The 27,188-nt window shown below is 39.4% G+C and overlaps 2 protein-coding genes across 9 annotated transcripts in view; one reads left to right on the forward strand and one right to left on the reverse strand.

The window, feature by feature from the left end:
• AKT3 (AKT serine/threonine kinase 3) overlaps positions 1-24,738 on the forward strand; it is a 392,413-nt gene extending 367,675 nt beyond the window's left edge. For all 6 annotated transcript variants that reach the window (XM_082470477.1, XM_082470480.1, XM_082470479.1 and 3 more), the window contains 2 exons: positions 15,050-15,152; positions 21,191-24,738. In XM_082470477.1, coding sequence (XP_082326603.1) covers positions 15,050-15,152; positions 21,191-21,276 — 189 coding nt within the window. In that variant the 3' untranslated portion in view covers positions 21,277-24,738. The remainder of the gene's footprint in view (positions 1-15,049; positions 15,153-21,190) is intronic.
• The window catches only part of SDCCAG8 (SHH signaling and ciliogenesis regulator SDCCAG8), a 263,302-nt gene continuing 259,724 nt past the window's right edge, over positions 23,611-27,188 (reverse strand). For all 3 annotated transcript variants that reach the window (XM_082470278.1, XM_082470276.1, XM_082470274.1), the window contains one exon: positions 23,611-26,725. In XM_082470278.1, coding sequence (XP_082326404.1) covers positions 26,674-26,725 — 52 coding nt within the window. In that variant the 3' untranslated portion in view covers positions 23,611-26,673. The remainder of the gene's footprint in view (positions 26,726-27,188) is intronic.

The raw sequence follows: 27,188 nt of genomic DNA on the forward strand, positions 1-27,188 counted from the left end.
CAGGGAAACGAGAAAGTATCTTGAACTGAGTAAAAATGAAAGCAAAATGTTTAGCTGTGGGATACAACTAATACAATAGTTCAAGGGAAATTTATAGTACCAATTGATTATATTTGAAAAGAAGAAAGGTCTAAGATCAGTTCTATCTTAAGAAACTAAAATAAGAGGAACAAATTAAACCCAGTGTAAGTAGGAGAAAGGAAATAATAAAGATTGGGACAGCAGTTAATGAAATAGAAAGCAGAAAAATAATAGAGAAAATCAATGAAAGGAAAGGCTAGTATTTTTTAGAAGACTGATAAATTTCTAACAAAATTTAACAAAAAAGTGAGAAGAAAATTATTAATATTATGAGTGAGAGAGGTGACTTTACTACAGATTTTATGGGTTTTAAATGGTTTATAAGGAAATATTATGAAAACCTTTATCAATAAATTCAACAATTTTGCTGAAATGGACAAATTCCTTGAAAGACACAAGCTGCCAAAGCAAAAGAGATAATCATGAATAGCTTTGTGTGTGTTAAAGAAATTATATTTGTAGTTAAAACCCTTCTCACAAAGAAGACTCCAGACCCATGTGGCTTCACCAATGAATTCCACTGAACGTTTAAGTAAGAAATAGTATCAGTGCTATACAAGTTCTTTCGCAAAATTGAATATTAGGGAATATTTCCTAATTCATTCTATGGGGCTAGCTTAATCTACTACCCAAAGCAGGCAAAGATAGTACAAGAAAAAAAACTATAAACAAATTTGCTTAATAGACTTATATGTGGAAAAAACACTTAACATGATTTTAGCAAATTAAGTCAAAAAAAAGATTTTTTTTTTTAAATAGCACATCTTTACCAGGTGGGGATTATTCCAGGAATACAAGGTTGGTTTAATATTCAATTAATCACTATAATTTATCAGATTAATAGACTGAAAAAATACACGTTTATCTCAATGGATGCAGGAAAAGAAGCATTCAAAACAAATCTAACATTCATTTCTGATGTAAGCCAAAAAGCAAGCAAACAAAAATACTCCCAGTAAACCTGGAATAGGAAACTTTTTTAACCTGATAAAGAACATCTATGGAAAACCTATATTAAATATCTTAATGAAGAAAGACTGAATAGTTTCACAAGGCAAAAATGTTCACTCTGTTCACCATTGTACTGGAGGTTCTAGTAAGGTAAGGCAAGAAAAAGAATTTAAGATGCATATAGATTGGAAAGAAAGAAGTAAATCTGTCTTTATTTATGAACAACATGATTTATATATGTAGAAAATCAGATGGAATCTATAAAAAAGCTACTAAAGTTTAACCCATGGGTGTACTTGATACAAGATGAATATATAGAGTTCAGGATATAAAAAGAACTGTAATTTTATACAGCAGCAACAATCCAAAGTGGAAATGAATAAAAATATTATTTATGATAACAACAGAAATGTGAAATACTTAACGATACTTTTCTTTTTTTAACACCTTTACTGGAGTATAATTGCTTTACAATGTTGTGTTAGTTTCTGCTGTACAACAAAGTGAATCAGCTATATGTATACATATATCCCCACATACCCTCCCTCTTGTGCCTCCCTCCCACTTTTCCTATTCCACCCCTCTAGGTGGTCACAAAGCACCAAGCTGATCTCCCTGTGCTATGCAGCTGCTTCCCACTAGCTAGCTATTTTACATTTGGTAGTGTATATATATCAATGCTACTCTCTCACTTTATCTCAGCTTACCCTTCCCCCTCCCCGTGTCCTCAAGTCCATTCTCTATGTCTGCATCTTTATTCCTATCCTGCCCCTAGGTTCATCAGAACCATATTTTTTTTAGATTCCATATGTATGTATTGGCACACAATATTTGTTTTTCTCTTTCTGACTTACATCACTCAGTATGACAGACTATAGGTCCATCCACCTCACTACAAATAACTCAAATTCATTGCTTTTTATAGCCGAGTAATAATCCATTGTATGTATGTGCCACATCTTTATCCATTCATCTGTCCATGGACATTTAGGTTGGTTCCATGTCCTAGCTATTGTAAATAGTGCTGCAGTGAACATTGTGCTACATGTCTCTTTTTGAACTATGATTTTCTCAGGGTATATGCCCAGTAGTGGAATTGCTGGGTCATATGGTAGTTCTATTTTTAGTTTTTAAAGGAAGCTCCATACTGTTCTCCATAGTGGCTGTATTGATATACATTCCCACCAACAGTGCAAGAGGGTTCCCTTTTCTCCACACCCTCTCCAGCATTTATTATTTGTAGATTTTTTGATGATGGCCATTCTGACTGCTGTAAGGTGATACCTCACTGTGATTTTGATTTGTATTTCTCTAATGAGTAGTAATGTTGAGCATCTTTTCATGTGTTTGTGGGCAATCTGTATATCTTCTTCAGAGAAATGTCTACTTAGGTCTTCTGCTCATTCTTGGATTGGGTTTTTTTGTTTTTTTGATATTGAGCTGCATGAGCTGCTTGTATATTATGGAGGTTAATCCTTTGTCAGTTGCTTCGTTTGCAAATATTTTCCCCCATTCTGAGGGTTGTCTTTTCGTCTTGTTTATGGTTTCCTTTGCTGTGCAAAAACTTTCAAGTTTCATTAGGTCCCATTTGTTTATTTTTGGTTTTATTTCCATTTCTCTAGGTGGATCAAAAAGGATCTTGCTGTGATTTATGTCATAGGGTGTTCTTCCTATGTTTTCCTCTAAGAGTTTTATAGTGTCTGGCCTTACATTTAGGTCTTTAATCCATTTTGAGTTTATTTTTGTGTATGGTGTTACGAAGTGTTCTAATTTCATTCGTTTACATGTAGCTGTTCAGTTCTCCCAGCACCACTTATTGAAGAGGCTGTCCTTTCTCCATTATATATCCTTGGCTCCTTTGTCAAAGATAAGGGGACCATATGTGCATGGGTTTATCTCTGGGTTTTCTATCCTGTTCCATTGATCTATATTTCTGTTTTTGTTGCAGTACCATACTGTCTTGATTACTGTAGCTTTGTAGTAGAGACTGAAGTTCGGGAGCCTGATTCCTCCAGCTCCATTTTTCTTTCTCAAGAGTGCTTTGGCTATTCGGGGTCTTTTGTGTTTCCATACAAATTGTAAAATTTTTTGTTCTAGTTCTGTGAAAAATGCAATTGGTAGCTTGATAGGGATTGCCTTGAATCTTTAGGTTGCTTTGGGTAGTACAGTCATTTTCACAATGTTGATTCTTCCAATCCAAAAACATGGTATATCTCTCCATCTGTTTGTATTTAATTTCTTTCATCAGTGTCTTATAGTTTTCTACATACAGGTCATTTGTCTCCTTAAGTAGGTTTATTCCTAGATATTTTATTCTTTTTTTTTGCAATGGTAAATGGGAGTGTTTCCTTAATTTCTCTTTCTGATTTTTCGGCATTAGTATAGGAATACAAGAGATTTCTGTGCATTAATTTTGTATCCTGCTACTTTACAAAATTGATTAATTCGCTCTGGTAGTTTTCTGATAGCATCTTTAGGATTCTCCATGTATAGTATCATGTCATCTGCAAACAGTGATAGTTTTACTTCTTCTTTTCTGATTTGGATTCCTTTTATTTCTCTTTCTTCTCTGGTTGCTGTGGCTAAAACTTCCAAAACTATGTTGAATAATAGTGGTGAGAGCGGGCAACCTTGTCTTGTTCCTGATCTTAGAGGAAATGGTTTCAGTTTTTCACCACTGAGAATGATGTTGACTGTGGGTTTGTCATATATGGCCTTTATTATGTTGAGGAAAGTTCCCTCTATGCCTACTTTCTGCAGGGCTTTTGTCATAAATGGGTGTTGAATTTTGTCGAAAGCTTTCTCTGCATCTATTGAGATGATCATATGGTTTTTCTCCCTCAATTTGTTAATATGGTGTATCATGTTGATTGATTTGCGTATATTGAAGAATCCTTGCATTCCTGGGATAAACCCCACTTGATCATGGTGTATGATCCTTTTAATGTACTTTTGGATTCTGTTTGCCAGTATTTTGTTTAGGATCTTTGCATCTATGTTCATCAGTGATATTGGCCTGTAGTTTTTGTGTGTGTGTGTGTGTGGCATCTCTGTCTGGTTTTGGTATCAGGGTGATGGCCTCATAGAATGAGTTTGGGAGTGTTCCTCCCTCTGCTATATTTTGGAAGAGTTTGAGAAGGATGGGTGTTAGTTCTTCTCTAAATGTTTGATAGAATTCACCTGTGAAACCATCTGGTCCTGGGCTTTTGTTTGTTGGAAGATTTTTAATCACAGTTTCAATTTCAGTGCTTGTGATTGATCTGTTCATATTTTCTATTTCTTCCTGGTTCAGTCTTTGAAGGTTGTACTTTTCTAAGAATTTGTCCATTTCTTCCAGGTTGTCCATTTTACTGGCATATAGTTGTTTGTAGTAGTCTCTCATGATCCTTTGTATTTCTGCAGTGTCAGTTTTTACTTCTCCTTTTTCATTTCTAATTCTGTTGATTGAGTCTTCTCCCTTTTTTTCTTGATGAGTCTGGCTAATGGTTTATCAATTTGGATTATCTTCTCAAAGAACCAGCTTTTAGTTTTATTGATCTTTGCTATCATTTCCTTCATTTCTTTTTCATTTTTTTTTAATCTAATCTTTATGATTTCTTTCCTTCTGCTAACTTTGGGGGTTTTTTTGTTCTTCTTTCTCTAATTGCTTTAGGTGTAAGGTTAGGTTGTTTATTTGAGATGTTTTTTGTTTCTTGAGGTAGGATTGTATTGCTGTAAACTTCCCTATTAGAACTGCTTTTGCTGCATCCCATAGGTTTTGAGTTATTGTGTTTTCATTGTGCTTTGTTTCTAGCTATTTTTTGATTTCCTCTTCAATTTCTTCAGTGATCTTTTGGTTATTTAGTAGCATATTGTTTAGCCTTCATGTGTTTGTATTTTTAACAGTTTTTTTCCTGAATTCATATCTAGTCTCATAGCGTTGTGGTTGCAAAAGATACTTGATACGATTTCAGTTTTCTTAAGTGTACCAACGCTTGATTTGTGGCCCATGATATGATCTGTCCTGGAGAATGTTCCATGAGCACTTGAGAAGAAAGTATATTCTGTGGTTTTTGGATGGGATGTCCTATAAATATCAATTAAGTCCGTCTGGTCTAATGTGACTTTTAAAGCTTGTGTTTCCTTACTTATTTTCATTTGGGATGATCTACCCATTGGTGAAAATGGGATGTTAAAGTCCTCTACTATTATTGTGTTACTGTCCATTTCCCCTTTATGGCTGTTAGCATTTGCCTTATGTATTGAGGTGCTCCTATGTTGGGTACATAAATATTTACAACTGTTATATCTTCTTCTTGGATTTATCACTTGATCATTATGTAGTGTCTTTCTTTGTCTCTTGTAATAGTCTTTTCTTTAAAGTCTATTTCATCTGATATGAGTATTGCTACTCCAGCTTCCTTTTGATTTCCATTTGCATGGAATATCTTTTTCCATCCCTTCACTTTCAGTCTGTATGTGTCTCTACATCTGATGTGGGTCTCTTGTAGACAGCATATATACAGGTCTTGTTTTTGAATCCATTCAGCTAATATGTTTGTTTCGGTTGGAGCATGTAATCCATTTACATTTAAGGTAATTATCAATATGTATGTTCCTATTATTTTCTTAATTGTTTTGGGTTTGTTATTGTAGGTCTTTTCCTTCTTTTGTGTTTCCTGCCTAGAGAAGTTCCTTTAGCATTTGTTGTAAGCTAGTTTGGTGGTGCTGAATTTTCTTAACTTTCGCTTGTCTGTAAAGATTTTAATTTCTCTGTCGAATCTGAATGAGATCCTTGCTGGGTAGAGTAATCTTGGTTGTAGGTTTTTCCCTTTCGTCACTTTAAATATGTCTTGCCATTCCCTTCTGGCTTGCAGAGTTTCTGCTGAAAGATCAGCTGTTAACCTTATGGGGATTCCCTTGTATGTTATTTGTTGCTTTTCCCTTGCTGCTTTTAATATTTTTTCTTTGAATTTAATTTTTGATAGTGTGATTAATAAGTGTCTTGGCGTGTTTCTCCTTGGATTTATCCTGTATGAGACTCTCTGTGCTTACTGAACTTGATTGACTATTTCCTTTCACATGTTAGAGAAGTTTTCAACTATAATCTCTTCAAATATTTTCTCAGGCACTTTCTTTATCTCTTCTTCTTCTGGGACCCCTGTAATTTGAATGTTGGTGCTTTTAATATTGTCCCAGAGACCTCTGAGACTGTCCTCAATTCTTTTCATTCTTTTTTCTTTATTCTGCTCTGCGGCAGTTTTTTCCACTATTTTATCTTCCAGGTCACTTATCCATTCTTCTGCCTCAGTTATTCTGCTATTGATTCCTTCTAGAGTATTTTTAATTTCATTTATTGTGTTGATTCATCATTGTTTGTTTGCTCTTTAGTTCTTCTCAGTCCTTGTTAAACACTTCTTGTGTTTTCTCCATTCTGTTTCCGAGATTTTGGATCATCTTCACTATCATTACTCTGAATCCTTTTTCAGGTGGACTGCCTATTTCCTCTTCATTCGTTTGGTCTGGTGTGTTTTTACCTTGCTCCTTCATCTGCTGCATATTTCTCTGTCTTGTCATTTTACTTAATGTGTTTGGGGTCTCCTTTTCACAGGCTGCAGGTTCGTAGTTCCCATTATTTTTGGTGTCTGCCCCCAGGGGGTGAGGTTGGTTCAGTGACTTGTGTATGCTTCCTGGTGGAGGGGACTGATACCTGTGTTCTGTTGGGTGGGGCTGCATCTTGTCCTTCTGGTGGGCAGGGCTGCATCTGGTGGTGTGTTTTGGGGTGTCTGTGAACTTAGTATGACTTTAGGCAGCCTCTCTGCTAATGGGTGGGGTTGTGTTCCTGTCTTCCTAGTTTTTTGGCATGGGGCCTTCTGCACTGGAGCTTGCTGGCCGTTGGTGGAGCTGGGTATTAGTGTTGAGATGAAGATTTCTGGGAGAGCTCTCGCCAATTGATATCACGTGGGGCTGGGAGGTTTCTGGTGGTCCAGTGTCCTGGACTCGGCCCTCCCACCTCAGAGGCTCAGGTCTGACACCCGGCCAGAGGACCAAGACCCTGCCAGCCGCATGGCTCAGAAGAAAAGGAAGAAAGAAAGAAAAGAAAAAAAAAATAACAGACGGAACTCTAGGACATGTGGTAAGAGCAAACCTAAACAGACAAAATCACACAAAGAAGCATACACATACACACTCACAAAAAGAGAAAAGGGGGAAAAAAATCAAAAAAATCAAAAAATTAAAAATTAAAAAGGAACAGAGCAACCAAAACAATTAACAAATCCACCAATGATATTAAGCACTAAAAACTAAACTAATAAAACCAGAAACCAATTAGATGCAGAAAGCAAACCCTAAGTCTACAGTTGCTCCCAAAGTACACCACCTCAATTTGGGGAGCATTCTTTGTCTATTCAGGTATTCTACAGATGCAGGTTTACCAAGTTGATTTTAGGGATTTAATCCACTCCTCCTGAGGCTGCACAGAGAAATTTCCCTTTCTCTTCTTTGTCCACACAGCTCCTGGGGTTCAGTTTTGGTTTTGGCCCTGCCTCTGGGTGTAGGCTGCCCTCAGGAGTCTGTTCCCCGCCCAGACAGGAGAGGGTTAAATCAGCAGCTGATGAGGGCTTTCTTGCTCACTCAGGCCAGGGAGAGGGAGGGGTTTGGTAGTCATAATTGGATTGTGGGGCGAGCCTGTGGCGGCAGAGGCTAGCGTGACATTGCAACAGCCTGAGGTGCACTGTGTGTTTTCCTGGGAAAGTTGTCCTTGGATCACAGGACCCTGGCAGTGGCAGGCTGCACAGGCTCCCAGGGGGGTGTGGGTAGTGACCTGTGGTTGCACACAGGATTCTTAGTGGCAGCGGCAGCAGCATTAGTGGTTCATGCCCGCCTCTGGGGTCTGAGCTGATAGCCGTGGCTCGCACCCATCTCTGGAGCTCGTTTAGGCGGTGCTCTGAATGCCCTCTCCTCGCGCACCCTGCAACAATCATCTCTTGCCTCTCCGGCAGGTCCAGACTTTTTCCCAGACTCTCTTCCAGCTAGCTGTCATGCACTAGCCCCCTTCAGGCTGTGTTCACGCAGCCAACCCCAGTCCTCTCCATGGGATCTGACCTGTGAAGCCCAAGCCTCAGCTCCCAGCCCCCACCCGCCCCGGCGGGTGAGCAGACAAGCATCTCAGGTTGGTGAGTGCTGGTTGACACTGATCCTTTGTGCAGGAATCTCTCCACTTTGCCCTCTGCACGCCTGTTGCTGCACTCTCTTCCATGGCTCCGAAGCTTCCCCCCTGCCCACCCCTTGTCTCCACCAGTGAAGGGGCTTCCTAGTGTGTGGAAACTTCCTCCTTCACAGCTCCCTCCCAGAGGTTCCCTATTCTTTTGTCTCTTTTTTTTCTTTTTTCTTTTGCCCTACCCAGGTATGTGGGGATTTTCTTGCCTTTTGGGAAGTCTGAGGTCTTCTGCCAGCATTCAGTAGGTGTTCTGTAGGAGTTGTTCCACATGTAGATGTATTTTTGATGTATTTCTGGGGAAGAAGGTGATCTCCACGTCTTTACTCCTCTGCCATCTTGAAGGTCTCTTCTAGGGATGCCTTTGACAAGATTTGGAAGACCTTTATACTGAAAACTAAAATAATTGTTGGGAGAAGTTAAAAACAGCCTAAAGCAATGGAAAGATGTACTGTGTTCATGATCTAGAAGACTCAATATTTTTAAGATGTTAGTTCTCTCAAAATTGATAGATAAATTCAGCACAACCCTAATCAAGAACCTAGGAGGTTATTCTGTAGAGATTATTAGGTTGATTCTAAAATTCATATGAAATGTAGAGGACTTAAAAGAGCCAGAACAACTTGACAAAAAAATGAAGTTGGAGGGCCTACCTACCTGACTTCAAGACTTATTATTAACTCACAGTAATCAAATCAAGAGAGCTTGTTAATGAAGAGATAACATCTTTATTCACCATAAAGTTGGGCAAAGAGATCAATACAACACAATAGAAAATCTGGAAAGAGACTCACATATATATGGTTAATTGACTTTCAATAAAAGTATAAAGATAGTTCAATTGGTGCTGAAACAATTGGACATCCATGTTAAAAAAAATAATTTGCAGTATATATGAAATTAACTCCTGTATTATAGTTCTGAACATACAGGAGAAGAATCTTTGTGGTATTAGGTTATGCAGAGATTTCTTAGACAAGGGCAAAGCATGATCCATAGAAGAAAAGTAATAAATCGGACTTTATCAAAATTAAGAATGTGTATTCTTCAAAAGTCACAGATAAGAGAATCAAGAGAGTAGCCACAAATCACAAATCTGTTAAAGGACATGCATACAGAGTGTATAAAGAACTCTCTAAACCTAATGAGAAGGAAAAAAAAAGGGCAAATATTTGAGAAGACACTTCATCAAAGAAGAAATAAACTTGTGATAAAGGTGATTGATTATTCATTAGAGAAATATAAATTAAAACATAGTGAAATACCACCACGTATTAGAATATAGAATAAAACATATTAGAATAAAACAATGTTGGCAAGACTGTGGAACAACTAGGACTCTTCTTCGCTGTTGATAGGAACATGTAGCAATGCAACTACTTTGGGAAAGACTTGGGCATAAAGATTCCTAGAAGCTTTATTTGTTATAGCCCCAAACTAGAAGCAACCCAGAAGTCCATGGAGAGGTGAATGGATAAACAAATTGAGGTACATCTGTATGATGGAATATTACCCAACAGTAAAATGGATGAGCTATTGATACAAGCAATGATGTGGGAGTGTCAAAATAATCATGCTAAGTGAAAGAAACCAGACGAAGGATACATACTATTTGATTCCAAATACATAAAAGTCAAGAAAATATAAACAAATCACTCATGGCAGAAAGCAGGTCAGCTATTGCCTGCAAGGGGATAGAAGAGAGGACAGGATTACATAGGTTTATGAGAAAATATCTACAAGTGATGGGTATATACATATGTCAAAACATCAAATTGTATACTCTTTTTTTGTACACTCTTAAGATATGTGTGCAGTTTATTGTATGTCAATCATAAAACTGTTCTTTAAAAGTACTTACCCTTGTGGAACTTATATTTTACTGAGGAGGAGGTGTAATGACAATACACATGTATTTTGCACGTGTATAGGTAGGTGTGTATGTGTCAGATGTTGAAAAGTCTTTTAAAGAAAAATAAAGCAGTGTGAGGATAGAATAATGGGGAAGGCAGCTGTTTGAGAGAGGAGGTCAGGTAAATGTAGTATCATGACATTTGAACAGAGACTAGTTTAAGCTTCCTGTAATCTTTTGAAAACTGTTTAAAGATTTCTTTCAGTTTTTTTAAAGTTTCAGGTGACCATTCTCTCTCTCATCTAAAAAAATAACAGCTATCCCCTAACTTGAAGGCAGATTTAAGATTTACATTTCTGCCATCAGAAGGAACCAGATGGAAAGGGTGGGCAGAGGTAAGCAAGACCTACTCCACATGCCCAATAGAAGCCCATTTCTGCTCAAAGAACTTCTTGTGGTTAATTTTTTTTTATTGAAAGGATGAGACCTATTTTTTGAACATTTGTAGAATGGTGAATCAGAAAGAAAGTCACAACCAGAATCCCAGTCTCCTACTTGCCTGCCAGAGAGGCAGTTATCCCTCAGTTTTCTAAAAGGAAAACCAAAAATTCTCCCGTCACTATTATTGTTAGTGTTGTCTGCATGTGTATGATGCCAGTGAGGGACTTTAAAAATCATTGCTCTTGTGGAACTTTTATTTTATTGGGAAGGAGGTGTAATGGTGATGCATGTGTATATGTGTCAGATGTTGAAAAGTCTTGAAGAAAAACAAAGCAGTGTGAGAATGAGCTTTTGAATGAATGGAAGAGGGAAGATTTCCATCAGTGGAGTGAACTGCTTGCTTGTTTCCAGTCATCCTAACAGAGCAGCTACAAACGTGTTCTGGTACCTTAGCAGCCATTACAGCTCATCAGTGGAACCTGAATTTGTTTCAGTTCCCAAAAAAGTGATTGCTAATGATAGAGACTTTAGAATATCTGTGTACTGGGGGCATAGAGAAAGAATGTTAAAAAGAAAAGAAATTTAAAATGCTTTGTAACATGTGCTGTAAACTGAAATGTGGTCCTTTATTTCGAAAAAATGCTTTTAATTCTGCTCATCCCTTGGTTTTCTAAAACATAGTCTGAAAATCCTAAAGATGCCACCAGAAAACTACTAGAGTTAATCAATGAATTTGGTAAAGTAGCAGGATACAAAATTAATGCACGGAAATCTCTTGCATTCCTATACACTAACAATGAAAGGTCAGAAAGAGAAATCAAGGAAACAATCCCATTCACCATTGCAACAAAAAGAATAAAATACCTAAGAATAAACCTACCTAAGGAGGCAAAAGACCTGTATGCAGAAAACTATATGACACTGATGAAAGAAATTAAAGACAGTACAAACACATGGAGAGATATACTGTGTTTTTGGATTGGAAGAATCAACATTGTGAAAATGACTGTACTACCCAAAGCAATCTAAAGATTCAGTGCAATCCCTATCAAATACCAATGGCATTTTTCACAGAACTAGAACAAAAAATTTTACAATTTGTATGGAAACACAAAAGACCCCGAATAGCCAAAGCAATCTTGAGAAAGAAAAACAGAGCTGGAGGAATCAGGCTCCCTGACTCCAGACTATACTACAAAGCTACAGTAATCAAGACAGTATGGTAGGGGCACAAAAACAGAAATATAGATCAGTGGAACAGGATAGAAAGCCCAGAGATAAACCCACGCACATATGGTCACCTTATCTTTGACAAAGGAGGCAAGAATATACAATGGAGAAAAGACAGCTTCTTCAATAAGTGGTGCTGGGAAAACTGAACAGCTACATATAAATGAATAAAATCAGAACACTTCCTAACACCGTACACAAAAATAAACTCAAAATGGATTAAAGACCTAAAGGTAAGGCCGGACACTATAAAACTCTTAGAGGAAAACATAGGCAGAACACTCTATGACATAAATGACAGCAAGATCCTTTTTGACCCACCTCCTAGAGAAATGGAAATAAAAACAAAAATAAACAAATGGGACCTAATGAAACCTAATAGCTTTTGCACAGCAAAGGAAACCATAAACAAGACGAAAAGACAACCCTCAGAATGGGAGAAAATATTTGCAAATGAAGCAACTGACAAAGGATTAATCTCCAAAATATACAAGCAGCTCATGCAGCTCAATATCAAAAAAGCAAACAACCCAATCCAAAAATGGGCAGAAGACCTAAGTAGACATTTCTCCAAAGAAGATATACAGATTGCCAACAAACACATGGAAAGATGCTCAACATCACTAATCATTAGAGAAATGGAAATCAAAACCACAATGAGGTATCACCTCACACCAGTCAGACTGGCCATCATCAAAAAATCTACCAACAATAAATGCTGGAGAGGGTGTGGAGAAAAGGGAACCCTCTTGCACTGTTGGTGGGAATGTAAATTGATACAGCCACTATGGAGAACAGTATGGAGGTTCCTTAAAAAACTAAAAATAGAACTACCATATGACCCAGCAATCCCACTACTGGTCATATACCCTGAGAAAACCATAATTCAAAAAGAGTCATGTACCACAATGTTCATTGCAGCTGTATTTACAATAGCCAGGACATGGAAGCAACCTGAATGTCCTTTGACAGATGAATGGATAAAGAAGATGTGGCACATATATACAATGGAATATTAGTCAGTCATTAAAAGGAACAAAATTGAGTTATCTGTAGTGAGGTGGATGGACCTAGAGTCTATCATACAGAGTGAGGTAAGTCAGAAAGTGAAAAACAAATACCGTATGCTAATGCATAATGTGGAATATTAAAAAACGGTACTGATGAACCTAGTGGCAGGGCAGGAATAAAGAATCAGACGTAGAGAACTTGCTTGAGGACACGGGGGGAATGGGAAGCTGGGACGAAGTGAGAGAGTAGCACTGACATATATACACTACCAAATGTAAGATGGATGGCTAGTGGGAAGCTGCTGCATAGCACAAGGAGATCAGCTCGGTGCTCTGTGACCACCTAGAGGGGTGGGAGGGAGGCTCAAAAGGGAAGGAATATGGGGATATATGTATACATATAGCTGATTCACTTTTTTGTACAGCAGAAACTAACACAACATTATAAAGCAATTATACTCGAATAAAGATGTACAAAAAATAAATAAAATAGCATGAATTAAAAAAAACACATTGTCTGGAGAATAATTTAAAGATTTTTGTCTTATTTAACATAAATTTGGTGACAGTAACAGTGGAAAATGCATTGAATGATGCCAGTTGTGTATTTGTTTCTGTAAAATGTTTATAAAATATACTAATTTCTGTCACTATGTTTTCCATTTTTCTATCTGAATGGTATTCATCAGAGCACATACTCTGACTCCACGCCCTGAGTCTGGGCTTCCTATGTTAAAAAGAAACCTGTAGGCTCTCACCTGTGAGGCTGGAGCCTTGAGAATCAGGAGCCCCCTCCTGGTTCCTGTCGCTCCCAGCCAGCAGAGGTTAGCGGAAGTGGAGGTTCACGTGGCTCAGGCTTCTGTAATCTTCAGCACCCCAAGACTTTCCCCCACCCCATGCCGGCTGCCGGTCAGAGGCGAATGAGTCCAGTTCTCTCAACCCTAGAGCAGTTACTCTTAATCTTTTGGGTCATGGTTCCTTTTGAGGAACGGGATAAAATCTATGGACAAAGCGTTTGCACGTCACTTTGGGGGCTGCCAAGAACCCCTGTTCCAGAGGGTTTCAAGCAAGCAGAGTTATATTTCTTTGCCAAGTATAGAGACAGCACTCCATCTGTGATCTATGTAACAACTGTGTAGGTAACAACTATGTTATTAAATTGCACTTTTAATAATAACCTGTTCAGCTAGGCACCAGGAAGAGCTAGAGAAAGCCAGCAAGGTTGTGCTTTTCCTGCACTAGGAAGAGCCTACATTTTGTTTCAGCAGCCCAAATCCATTGGTTTTGTATGTATTCTACTAGGAAAAAATATTAGGACAGACTTTTCAGTATCTTCTTCCCACCCTATTTTTTGTTTTTTGCTTTTTTTTTTTAACATCTTTATTGGAGTATAATTGCTTTACAATGGTGTGTTAGTTTCTGCTGTATATACATATACATATGTCCCCATATCTCTTCCTTCTTGCATCTCCCTCCCTCCCACACTCCTTATCCCACCCCTCTAGGTGGTCACAAAGCACTGAGCTGATATCCCTGTGCTATGCAGCTGCTTCCCACTAGCTATCTATTCTACATTTGGTAGTGTATATAAGTCCACACCACTCTCTCACTTTGTCCCAGCTTAACCTTCCCCTCCTCGTGTCCTCAAGTCCATTCTCTACATCTGTGTCTTTATTCCTCTCCTGCCCCTCGGTTCTGCAAAACCTTTTTTTTTTTTTAGATTCCATATATATGTGTTAGCATACGGTATTTGTTTTTCTCTTTCTGACTTACTTCACTCTGTATGACAGTCTCTAGGTCCTTCCACCTCACTACAAATAACTCAATTTTGTTTCTTTTTATGGCTGAGTAATATTCCATTGTATATATGTGCCACATCTTCTTTATCCATTCATCTGTCGATGGACACTTAGGTGGTTCCTTAAAATACTAAAAATAGAACTACCATATGACCCAGCAATCCCACTACTGGGCATATACCCTGAGAAAACCATAATTCAAAAGGAGTCATGTACCACAATGTTCACTGCAGCTCTATTTACAATAGCCAGGACATGGAAGCACCCTGTTCTTTGGTTCTCAATTATTCTGTTTCACACAATCCCTCAAATATTATATAGGACAACCAGGTCTTGACTGTGAAGCTAAATACCACATCTACCTTACACAGTCACTGAGCAGTCTAGCTTCTTGCACTGTTCATTTAGTATTTGCTCTCTAATTTTATCCTAGAAATGAATTTTCCTAAACTGAAGTCTGTTAACAGTACTCTTTTGTTTCTTACAGCTTGTACCTCCTTTTAAGCCTCAAGTAACATCTGAGACAGACACCAGATACTTTGATGAAGAATTTACAGCTCAGACTATTACAATAACACCACCTGAAAAGTGTAAGTAAATCTAGAAGGAAATTGATTATGTTCTAATGCAATTGAAGAAAACAGCCATTTTTTTAAACTGGATATTTTCAAGGTCAAATTCCACAGTGACTTATTCTGTTCCATTTAAGAACATGGGGTTTTCAATGTGGAAATATCTAAATACAGGTAGCTAAGAGAAAAGTTGTTTTGAGTAAAAAAAAATTATATATGGAAAAATTGTAGAGTTGAGAATTATAGACTAAATTATAGACTAACTAGCCCTTCCTTACTATTCTCTAATAGATTATTTTGACATCAGATGAAAGGATTCGGAAATGAAGACCTCCCACATTTCCCACTGCTCATTCAGACACCACCTTCAAAATTTTGCTAATTCTGGTCTCCTGCTTACTTAGTAGTTTTTAAATTCACTTTAAACTGAATCACTCTTTTTTACTTAGCTGTGTCTTAAGCAATAATATCTGTGAAGACATAATTTGGTTTGCTAGTAATTTTTGATATTATAAATTAAATTACATATCTATTAAAACTATACATTCATGCACCACTTAAAGTCATTCCACATGTACTAGTGTGTGCCCTACACTTTGGTGAAGACCTTTCACTTAAAGGGAAGAAAAGGTTGTTATATAATTTATAAACATTCTCATATGCTGACAGAGGTCTGTATTCTGTCATCATTAGTTAAGGAGTAAGGATAAAATTGAGTTTCAGGGACACATTTGGATAGCTAAAAGATTTCTTCAATCACACATCTTTTGGCTCACAATAACATCATTTTAGTTTTTTTCTCCTTTTCTTTTTTATTATATCCTTTCCTACATTCCTTCTCCTCTCTTTCCTTTTTAAAAGGCAGATTAGTTGATAGTGCTAATTTACACTGAGAATCCATGAGAGGGAAGATTGAAGTGCTGTTTCAACTGTGGATGTAGTCAATTGATTACAGCATTGAAACGCAAACTAGGAGTCATCTAGGCCAAGAGTTTTTAACCTGAGACCCAGGGCCTGACAAAAAGAGGGACTGTGAACCCTGTGACATGAAAAATATAACTATGTGTGCATATGCACTTTTCTTTCCTTAGACTTGCAAGAGGTTAAGAGCCTCTTAACTTTCATTTTATAAGGGAAGAAATTAAAACCCAGAGAGAAGTTGAGCTTCCCTAAGCCCCGCAGTTAGTGTTAGCTGTAGTCAGGAGCAGGAGTTACAGCTTGGCCAACGATGCCCAGGTTAAGCTGTGAAAGGGCAGTATGTTGAAGCACTGCTCATGGTTTGTCACCAGTGGTGGGTGAGGGCTTCACTGCTAGAGTCAGGATCTCTGAGGGTTGAAGATGATGTTAGGAAAGCCTGTGGAGTTGTGGGCAATCTGCTAAGGACCGTCTGAGTAGGAGCAGGGGGCATAGCCTTGGCATGGTTTCCCCTGGCCCAGCGCGGGCTGTGGTGATACAATTGTCAGAAATTCTGGGCGACACCACTGAGTTGTTGGACTGGCCTAGGAGTACTTCCCACCCTAGAGTCTCATCGTTTGGATATAACCTTAATTGTAATCAGACCACATCGTTCCCCTGCTTCCAACCTTCCAGGGGCCCCACTGCTGCTCTCTAAATGCAGCTGCTCACACTGGCTGCATGGCTGTGTCAGATCTGGTCCCATCCTCCTCTCAGACCTCATCCTGTCCATCTTCTCCACAGTCCCTGGGTTCCAGCCCCACCTCGAACACGCCTTGCTGTGCCTCGCTGTGCCTTGGGACTGTGTGTTTACTCTTCTCTGCCTAGAATTCTCTTTTCCCAGACATATGCATAAATAAATTCTTACTTGTCCTTCAGATCTCTTTAAATGTCACTTTATCAGAAAGCTTTCTTTAGCCTCCCTACCTTAAAAACAGTGCAGTCCATCAGACCCCATCACCACCGCCCCCCACCCCAATTCTCTACATTGACACCTTTACTTGCTGGTATTCTTCTGGTTAATTTGTCTCTTTGTTTACTGTCTGTTTCTCCAGCTTGAATGCAGTAGCTCTGAGAAGGATTTGGTTTGTCTTGTTCACTGCTAACCCCAGCTCCGAGTTAGGTACCTGGCTCAGCATAGGTATTCAGTGAACATGTGTTAAATGAGTAAATAAGCGGATTATGGCGAGGCCTGGTGGTTTCAGGGCCAGAAGGAGGCCCGACTCTCTCCAGGCAGTGCTGTTGCCCGTCACAGCCCAGAATCTGTGTCTGGCTTACCTCCTCACGTGATTTCACAGGGAGCTTTGCGAAGTTAAATAGAGCTTTTGGTATTTGTGGATTCTAATTCTTAGGACAAACTAAATGTGCTATTTTGAAAGTCATAGAAATAGGTAGGCTGTGTAAATAAATGCAAAGCCATGAGTGCATATTTTACTCCAAAAAGTTAAAAGTAAAATCCCAGTGTGGAAGAGAATGATGGGATAGAAGAAAGCCCTGGACTTAGACCCTGCTTTGTGTCCTGGCTCTGCCCCTCACTAGCTCTGGAATGTGACAGGTCAAAGGGGAGTGCAGGGCTGATCATCTCCAGGAGCCCCGTCTTTCCCCTGTGTGTGCCTGAGAAGCCATCTCTTTAGGAAAGGCACCCAGAGTTCTCTATAGGTTTAAATAACCCTATTCTTAATTTTATTTAAGCATCAGGTTAACCAATCCACAGTGTTCTTTGTTCTGTGACCCACTATGTGAAGGATGATGGTAGGTAAATACCTAGCAAAAAAGAGTGGACATGGGGATGGGGATGGGGGAGGGACTACTAAAATATCATGCTAGCAGTGAGGCGTGGCCCTGCCCTGATACTGGGCCCTAGGTGGCCCAAAAACGTGCATCCAGCAAGCATCATCTAGACTGACAGCGTGTACCACAATCTAGAGGCAGGAGGACCCTGTGGACCTGCCAGCTTATTTTCCAGTTCAGGGTTTCTAGAGAGAAAAATCAGGGGAAAGAGCTCAGCAGGTGGGCTGAGGCCAAGGTGTGGACACCAGCAGCCTGTCCTTTGCGGCTCTCAGCACCAGGCCGCGGGGCTGGGCTCCTGCCTTAGGGAGTAGCCTCAGTAATTGTGGACTGCAGCCCCTGGGTTCTTCCAGGGCACAAGGGCAGTGTTTTCTCTTGGATGATCCCTGGGTATATCCTAAATCCCCTTAAGAGGCAGATCAAAGGAAAATCTGTGAAGCCTTGAACTGTGATTACATTTAACATAATCTTCTCTTCTTGCAGCTTTGAATAGTGTTGCTGGTGAGAGACCACTGCAGCTCTCAAGCTGCTAAAAGCACAGAGGTTTTGTTCATAAAAACCCACAGTAGGACCATTAAGTTAGCGATTGTCTTCCCACTTGCCACCTTGCTTTTATAAAACAGAATGGAGTTATTTTTTAGAACAAATCAGCAGTTAGAAAGGCAAATGTTCCTTTTTTACAAACAGCTGCAGTAACATGCCAGATTTTCCTCACTGGTGTTAATTAATTGAACAGATTTTGGAATGTGTCGTCTTGCATTATATCCGTTAATGGTCCTCTGCCCTCCTCTTAGAGAAAAAGAGGATTTGTTTGAGCTCCTAGTAGCTTTTGCTGCCGTATAATTAGTTTGGTTAAATGTTCTAAGGAAGTTGGGCAGCTAATGCTGCCTGGATCCAGGGATTCAGATGTAGAATGTAGGGTTGATCACCGTTTTCTTTTCCCGGATGTGTGCTCTTTGGGGTTTTTTGCATAGTTCACGTCCATCATCATCACTGTTCCCTCTGAACCTTCCTTCAGTGCAGGAACGTATTTATATACGTTGACTGGGTGTGAAGGCCTGGCTGGGGCAGCCAGCTGTCCTGTCAGCTGTCACTTGCATCCAGCTCTCCTCCTTCCACAGCCCCGCTGGCCTGCGCAGCACTGAGGGCCCAGGGGAAACCCTCATTCCTGCCCCAGCGCCTTCCCAACTCACAGCTCTTCTTGGGGCCATGATCAGAGACTTGCCCCTCACTACTGCCAAGCTCAGAAGAACAGGAGGGAGATGGAGGGAGAGGGTGATATAATTGACTTTAAAGAAGATGCAGATGCGGGGCCCTCACATGGTTATCAACAAGATTTAGATTTACGTTCGGAAATGGGATTAATTTGTTACTAAAGTGACAGAATGAAGATTCTCTTTTAACTTTCAGCTGACACTGCAGCCTCATAGCAACAATACTCCTTGGAAAGGAAACTCAACCCCTCCTCCTGTCGAGAGCCAGGCTGCCCTGGGCTTCAGGCCTCCCTGCCCTGGTGCAAGGCCTGGTGGCAGCCCAGCGAGCTGGGCAAGCCCTTCTCTGGCAGACAACACCAGGCTTCCCACATGTGCTGTCTGTTCGCTGTGCAGAAACACACCCAGCAAAACAAAGCTGCCAGGGAGAAAAACTATTCCTTTGAAATGTGATTGGCACGTGTCAGAGTCTGAACATTAAGATTTTAGCTGCCTTTCCTCTAGAGAGTTTTTATAGAGTTTTACAGAGGTTTTATATGCCATCCACAGCTCCTACCATCTTTAGTATATCTGAAAATACTGCGGAAGGTGTTTGACCTAAAAGATGGTTTGCTTGGTACCTAACTGGTATTTTATAAGGAGGCAGAGATTTCCCCAAATCACAGTACTATCTGGAAATGAGGACTATTGTTTAAAAGGTCTGTTTGCAGGAGGGAGGTTTACATGGAGCAGGGAGCCTCAAATGCTACTTGTTAGATTGAGTCCCACCTAATACAGTGATACTTTCTGGTACATTCAAGACTACAAAGTTTGGTTAGCAACTTGATCCCATTTCTAGAATCTTCTATTAAAAATAGAATACTGAAAAGAACAGTGAGAAAAGAGCATGAATGTTTGTTATTCTTCAGAGGAATGCAAAGCATCATCCTTTTTGTGTAACAGGGTCAGTGCCCGTGATGCACTGGGGGCTGGCCTGTATTCCTTCTCCTACTACATGAAATTGATGCTCCCTGGAGAGGTTGGAAAATTAAAAGAATTGGTAATGTACTTCCTATATGAATTTGAGGAAGTGGAATTATTTTGCTTGAAGAAGCTTGGGTATTTGAAAGACTCTCGCTTATTTCCTGTAGCACAGCATATGACCAAAGGCACCGCAAGTGGAGCAGAGGGGTTTAGCGGGGTGAGCCCCGAGGACACAGGGAGGGCCTTCGCGCAGAGCCCAGAACAGATGCACAGGGAACGTTGTGGACTGAGCGACTGAATTCATGACACATATAAGGAAGAGCATTCTGACACTGCAAGATTTTAATCATCAGAATAGTTATGGGAAGAGGTTGGGTGATCCTTTGTAACCTTTCAAATGCAAGAAAACAGGGAAGAGGAAAGGGAGGAGCAGCTTAAATGGAAATAGTCTCTTTCCGTGCCTTGCAAGTCTCCCCATTTGTTTCCTGATGAACTAATACTTAGATGCTGGCCTCTTTCCCTCTCTTTCCTTGACTTATTCTCTTTATTCTACATTAAAGTTTTATCATAGGAAAATTAGGAACAGTGAGTTAAGGCAGATATTAGATGTAGAATAAAGAATGTAAAATCTTAAACATGTAATCAAGGGCTCAAAGGAAATGGAATCGTAATAAGCTTTATTTTGCAATCACACCTAAAGCACCATGAAGAAGAAATGCAAGCATCTGAAGACAGATTGATACTGGATTCTAGGCAGATACTTTGGGTGCCTTAGGATTCTTTGACTTTGTAATTTTGACGTGCATGTTTTCATGAAAGTGAAGGTTATTGAAGATCATTTGTTCCTTTTTATTTTTAAAAATCTTGTCTTCTTCAATAGTTTTTCACAGTTTGAGCCTTGGAATGTTAGTGTCTTGAAGGAGATGATTTGATAGTATTATTTCTTCATAGGTCATGTATTTGAAAGTGAGAAAGTTTTTGAAATAAGTGTGTCCATCCTATGTTTTATTGATAAACATAAGTTTCTGGGAGCTATTGCCTCCGTTAATCTTTATTACCTTAGGGGTTAGAACTATATAGAGCAGAGATTATGTTGCAAAACATTAATGTAAAATTAAAACAGCTGTTTCCTGCCCGCAGATGATGAGGACGGTATGGATTGCATGGACAATGAGAGGCGGCCGCACTTCCCTCAGTTCTCCTACTCCGCGAGCGGGCGAGAATGAGTCTCTTCTGCTACTTCACTGTCATCTTAGATTTGTGACTGAAAATGATTCCTGGACATCACAGCAGTCCTAGCTCTTACAAATGCAGGAGCACCTTCAGACATCCCAGACCAGTCCAAGGTCTTCGCCCCTCGCCGCCTTTCACCCACATGAGAACACACATATATGCAGACATACTCGACTTTTGTTTTTGCATGATATTGTATCTCAGTCTAAGGTCTCATGCTGTTGCTGCTACTGTCTTACTATTATAGCAACTTTAAGAGGTAATTTTACAATCTTTGGAAGTCATGAGCCCACCATTGTTCATTTGTGCACCAACTGTCATCTTTTGGTCTTTTAATTTTTGTTTTTCCCTAACAGTGAAGGCTAAACGATTCTAGGTACATTTTTTAACTTTCTAGACGATAAATCAAAAACTAATTAGACTAAGAAGATTTAGTTTATAATTCAGAACAAGCAATTGTGGAAGCGTGGTGATGTGCATATGCAAAATTTTAATAAAGCATATCAGATCAGTGCGTAAAATAGGTTATGTATCAGTAAGATCCTACTGGAATTCATTAGGAAGCATTTGAGAGAAGGAATGAACAACTATTAAGATAGATATATACATTTATAAATATAAATTCTTATTCGATACTGCAGAGGAAGCCTGGTATTACATGTGGATGTCCAGATTTCACAGGCAGTTGTTGGCAAAGGAACATTGTTCGACCAAGGAAGGAAGCATATGCACAGCAGAGTAGGTCACTTAAAGGGTCTATGATATGATTTGCACCAGAGAGCGTTTTATTTCCCCTGTGCTTGGAAACCTTTTTCCCTTCTTGATATTATCACCTCTGATGGCTGAAGAATGTAGACAGGTGTAATGATCCTGCTTTTCACCAAAATTTGTACACCAAGGTAAACAGGTGTTTGCCTTATTTGTTTTAATTTTTTCCTTTCAGTTCTACGTGAATTAGCTTTTTCTCGGATGTTAAAACTTTGAATGTCCTTTTATGATTTTGTTTATGTTGCAGTAGTATTTATTTTTTAGTGATGAGAATTGTATGTCATGTTAGCAAATGCAGCTCCAACTTAACATAAAACAGACTTACTGCAGTTTCTTTTGACCTATGTGCAAGGAATGTACACGCCGATGAGAATCATGCACTTTTTCTCCTATGTAAAAAAATTTTGATGAGGCTCTGAAATTGTACATATAGATTAGAATTTGGCTTTAGGAGAAGAGATGCTGTCATTTAACCCCTTGGTGCTAAAAATGAGAAATCCCCAACTATCCATGCCAAGGGGTTGAAGCAAATGGGTGTTATATTTGCTCTTTTGAGAACTGAAATATTATGATGGCCTGGCAACATAATGTAATGGAGAAAATTGAGACCTGGATGATAAGAAATGAACTTTACTTGGCAAAATGAACACATCTCAAGTATTTACGAAGTGGGCAGTAAAGGATAAGGACCTGGTGTGTTTATTCTGATCATGGTACATTTATCACTGAATTAAGCCATCAGGGAAAAAACAAAACAAAAAAGAACACCTCCAACTTTTCTTTTTCTGTATATACTCATGTCCTCCAATTCCGACATTTCTCACTGAAAGGGGACATGTATGCAAACCTCATCTTTCTCTTTCATTAATGATGATCTTCAGATTAAACCCTTTGGTGCTAGGAGCTGACATTTTCCAAAGCAGCCTATGAAGTCCAGGGGGCTCCTGACTCCATGGAGCCATCGTGGAGATGTACTTTAGTTAAACTATCTGACAGCTCCCAAATGGAAGACTACAGCATGACGTAGCGTTATGATTGCATTGTATGAAAGAGCAAGTGACTTTCTAAGTAGGATGAATCATATTCATATGCAGATGTCTTAGCCTCTTGACGCTGGAAGTGTGGGTTTACAGATATGAAACCACTGCTGGCAGTGGGTGGACCACTGGGACTGACAGGGGGTTAAAGGGCATTTTACTAAGGCAGCTAAGACATATTCAGACATAGATTTTATCCTAATTTTTCATATTTCTACCTGAGTGAAGTTCATCCTTAGTACTGAGTAGGAAGTTACAGTAAAATGGTAGTTCATTCTTACTTACACATATAGCTCAACTTTTTTTTTTTTTTCACTTGGAATTATGTTGAATGTTTCACTTTGACAAGAAAGTAGACTAGAAGGTATGTCCTGTAAGTTGTCTTGCATCCATTATATAAAAAAGAAACAGGTGAGAGGAAGAGAGGAAAGCTGAGACTGGCTGGTGTTCAGAGCATTCATTTCTTCAGAGGGAAAGTACACCATACACTAAGCACACAGATAGTTTTGGGTTGTTTCCCACCCCCCCCCCCCCAAATCTTAAGGTGATTTCCATGACCTTGGCCAAGGACACTTCCTAAGGATTAATGACAGCGTTGACTGTGCCTCAGGCTGGCCACTCTGCACAGCTGGCTCTCCGTCCCCAGCTGGTGCCCGGGGCTTAGTCCCGTATCCCCTCCGAGATTCTGTTAGCGTCACACGGGGTGTGTTGTTGGCTTTGATTTTAAGAATCCCTTACTTTCACTCCCTGATCTCAGTCAGCTGGCATGGAAAAACAATAGAAAAACAGAAATGTGTGTAGAAGGAGATTCTAAAACTTCCCTCATGTCTGCCTATAGCTGAAGTTTCGGATTCTGGTGGACGGAAAGGCCTAGCCCTGGAGTCACTCTGTCAGAATAGCAGAAGTTCAGGCTTTGCAGACTCCTTCCTGTACCAACTTCCTTGACGTCTGCCTCTTGCCATGATGCAGCCATCTTGGAGGAAATTGGCCGTCTCTGCTTGGGTTTTTGGCAGGGCTGCTCACAGCTTTGCTTTCCACACTAACTACATAGCATTATTCCAGTGTTTTCCATTTCCCATACCTGATTTCCAGCTTCTTAAAGCTGACTGTTCTTGCAGGGGCCACTTGCTTCTCTTAGAGTACAAAGTAAGGGCCTTCCTTACTAACTGCAGGGTCTTTCTACTACACCTCAGTGTACACACTTTGCTGCTACTGTTCGTACTGTCTACAGTAGAATTTCCTTATCTTGCTCCTGGTAGTGCATTACAGGCAAGCATGAAATGTAAAGTATTTATTTAAATAAAAAGAAAACCTCTAAATTGGTAATTGAATTACCTCCCTGTAGCTTTATAGTTTGTGACATTTCTTGACCTTGCTAGTTCTTTCATTAGATCCGCGCAAGATCTAGTCATCTGGTTAAGGATTTTAAGCAGACGCAACTATGAACCCAAGAAACTGTATTACTATTACTGTTGGTCATACTAAAACTGTTTATTTCCTTAAGTATATGACCCACAAGGATGTGAAATAACTACAAGAAACTGTTTTTGTACACTGTACATCCTTAGTATTTTTACACGTATATGATAGGGATGCACATTATTTTCCTTCGTACAGACAGCTTAAATAAAGCACTATGTCAATCTGCTACTTCTCTGTTTATTGTTGTTGGATGTGGTTCTGTAATCTCAGAAAATTAAATATTCTTCTTTTCTAAAAAAAAGATTAATAGCGTCACCTGGTATTAACCCGTTCTATATAAAATGTGACAGGAAAGTATGTAAATTTCTTGTAGCTCAAAACACACACAAGATTTATTTTATTACTTCAGTAAAATGGCAGTAATGCAACTGTACAAACTTTGATGAAGGGCTGCTTCCAAAGGGGGGATGCTGACTTCCCAACAATGGGTTTAGGAGAGATCTGTGAAGCTGGAGATGATAGAATAGGTATTTTTTGAGATTTGTTAAGCCCCTAATAGGCCTCACACCAGGTGGTTTGGACCCAGAATTCTTAAGGAATGTAGCTCATCAGTAATGTCTTCCTGATAATGTGTTGCGCTGCATACTCCCTTTCTTAGAGTATATTTTTAAAACATCATGGCAAATTAACCAAGTGAAACATGGGTAATAGATGGGTAGGATGGTTGCACTACAGTCTGATTTACCTAGGGTCATTTTTCTGATTTTACCTCATAAACCTATATACTATCGTAGAAACTTGGCTTTGCTCCTGTGACTAAGCCAGATAGAGGAACAGCTTTGGGACCAAAGTTGGTCAAGCATGTATGTGTATGTCACACAGCCAAACTGGAGGGCATTCTCACATGTGCTCTTCTCTCAAAACCACTGGGGTTGACAGATCCAGGAGGCTAACATAAAGTGACCTCTATAATTCTTTAAAGGTGCTATTTTTAGAATATTGTGTAATTTATTTACTGTTCCTGAAACAGAATTAGGGACAATTAATATATCTTATGTGACAACCTTTATGTCTAGCACACTTGATGAAATCAAAAAAACTTCTGAATCTGAATAGAAGTTCTATTCTTTCAGGCTTGACCCTTGTGCGTGCTCAAGAGCCTCAATGGTCTCTGCGGGTGTGTCATCCCACCGCCTCCAGAGCCTAATCCACATCCCTCTGAGAGGCCGTGAGGAGGAGGAGGAGGAGGAGGGTGTGATGTGATGATGATGGCAGATCTGTGCCAGGGAGAACAGCCTGCGGTCAGGGACCTGTCCCCACTGCAGCCTTGCCCTTAGTGTGTTCCACTGTCATCCTCAAGGACAACACAACACTTTCAGTGCCCATTTTTATTACTTTAAGGCACTTGAGGGCTTAATTGTGTATAGTAGAGATATTATGTTAAACTAAAATGATGATCTGTGTACAGATGTTTGATAGAACTCTAAGTAAATTTTGCAATTTCACTGAGTACATTTTTAGGCTCCTCTCAATTACTGCATACTGAAGAAGACACATGACACCACCAAGCCAAAGATGCTTTTTGTCTGTTTTTGTTGTTAACAGAGTGGAGAGGATAATGCCTAGTGCTTCCTGGTGTCTTCTGATTGTGCACAAATTAGCAGGATGATAAATAATGGAGTCTTGTGGGATGTTGATTAAAAGCAGATAAAGTTGAAGGATAATATATATAGATCTCACCAAGAGGGAAAGAAACATGAATGGCAGGAAGAAAGGTTTGGTCCTTAATACCCTTTAGCCTAGTTAAAATATGTGCCTTTTTTTGGTGTGTTTTTTTCATCACTATAAGATAAAAAGGAAACATTTCAAGTCTTCAAAAAATTCATTTATTGAAATTCACATGTGTAACAGAGCATACAAATGAGCAGATATAAAAACATAATAACTTCGAGCCTTTTCTGAAAACATACACCAGGAGGTCTCCTCATCTAGTGTCAGACTTCAGCTCCAGCCCATCCATCCTGCAGGGACCGCTCGGCAGCGAATGTGGCGGTGACCATGCAGCCCGCCGCAGTCTAAGGTGGGGTCCACTGGGAAGGTCGCGGTGCATTGTGGCATCTTACGTATAAATCAGATGAATGTAAATATCTCTTTGTAAATCATTTATTTCACTGTTTCATCCAGGTCAGCAATCAGATTGTGGCATGCTGGGTAACTGGAAAAAATGATAATAAAAAGTAAGTTTAAATAGATCATGTTCTTCAATGTGATTTGTCTTCTCACTGGTTTAGTTACCTCTGTCTAAGTTTTTGTAGAGAGTTCTTATGCAAAAAATGTAGAAATTGTACGTAACCAATTGTATGAAAAGTTTGTAGGAATATAAGGTGAACTCTTTTAATGCTTTAAATCTGAAAACAAGCTATATTCCAGATCTCTGCGGGTCTCTTAAATAAGGGTGGTCTGATGACAGGACACAGCTAAAGGGCCATCTCTTGCCCCGTGGACAGGAGAAAGGAGACACTGATTCGTGCCAGAATCTGTTTACTGAAAATTGCTCAGACATTACAGTGAGTAAAACTAGACAAGAAAACAGGATGTGGATAGACCAAGTGTCCCTAAGAAATTCCTGGTGAAATGATAACAAGCTAACACCTCCAAATGTTTAGATGCAGACAATG

The sequence above is a fragment of the Balaenoptera physalus genome (genome assembly GCF_965194825.1).
Source record: "Balaenoptera physalus genome assembly, chromosome: 1".
Classification (NCBI taxonomy): Eukaryota; Metazoa; Chordata; class Mammalia; order Artiodactyla; family Balaenopteridae; genus Balaenoptera; species Balaenoptera physalus.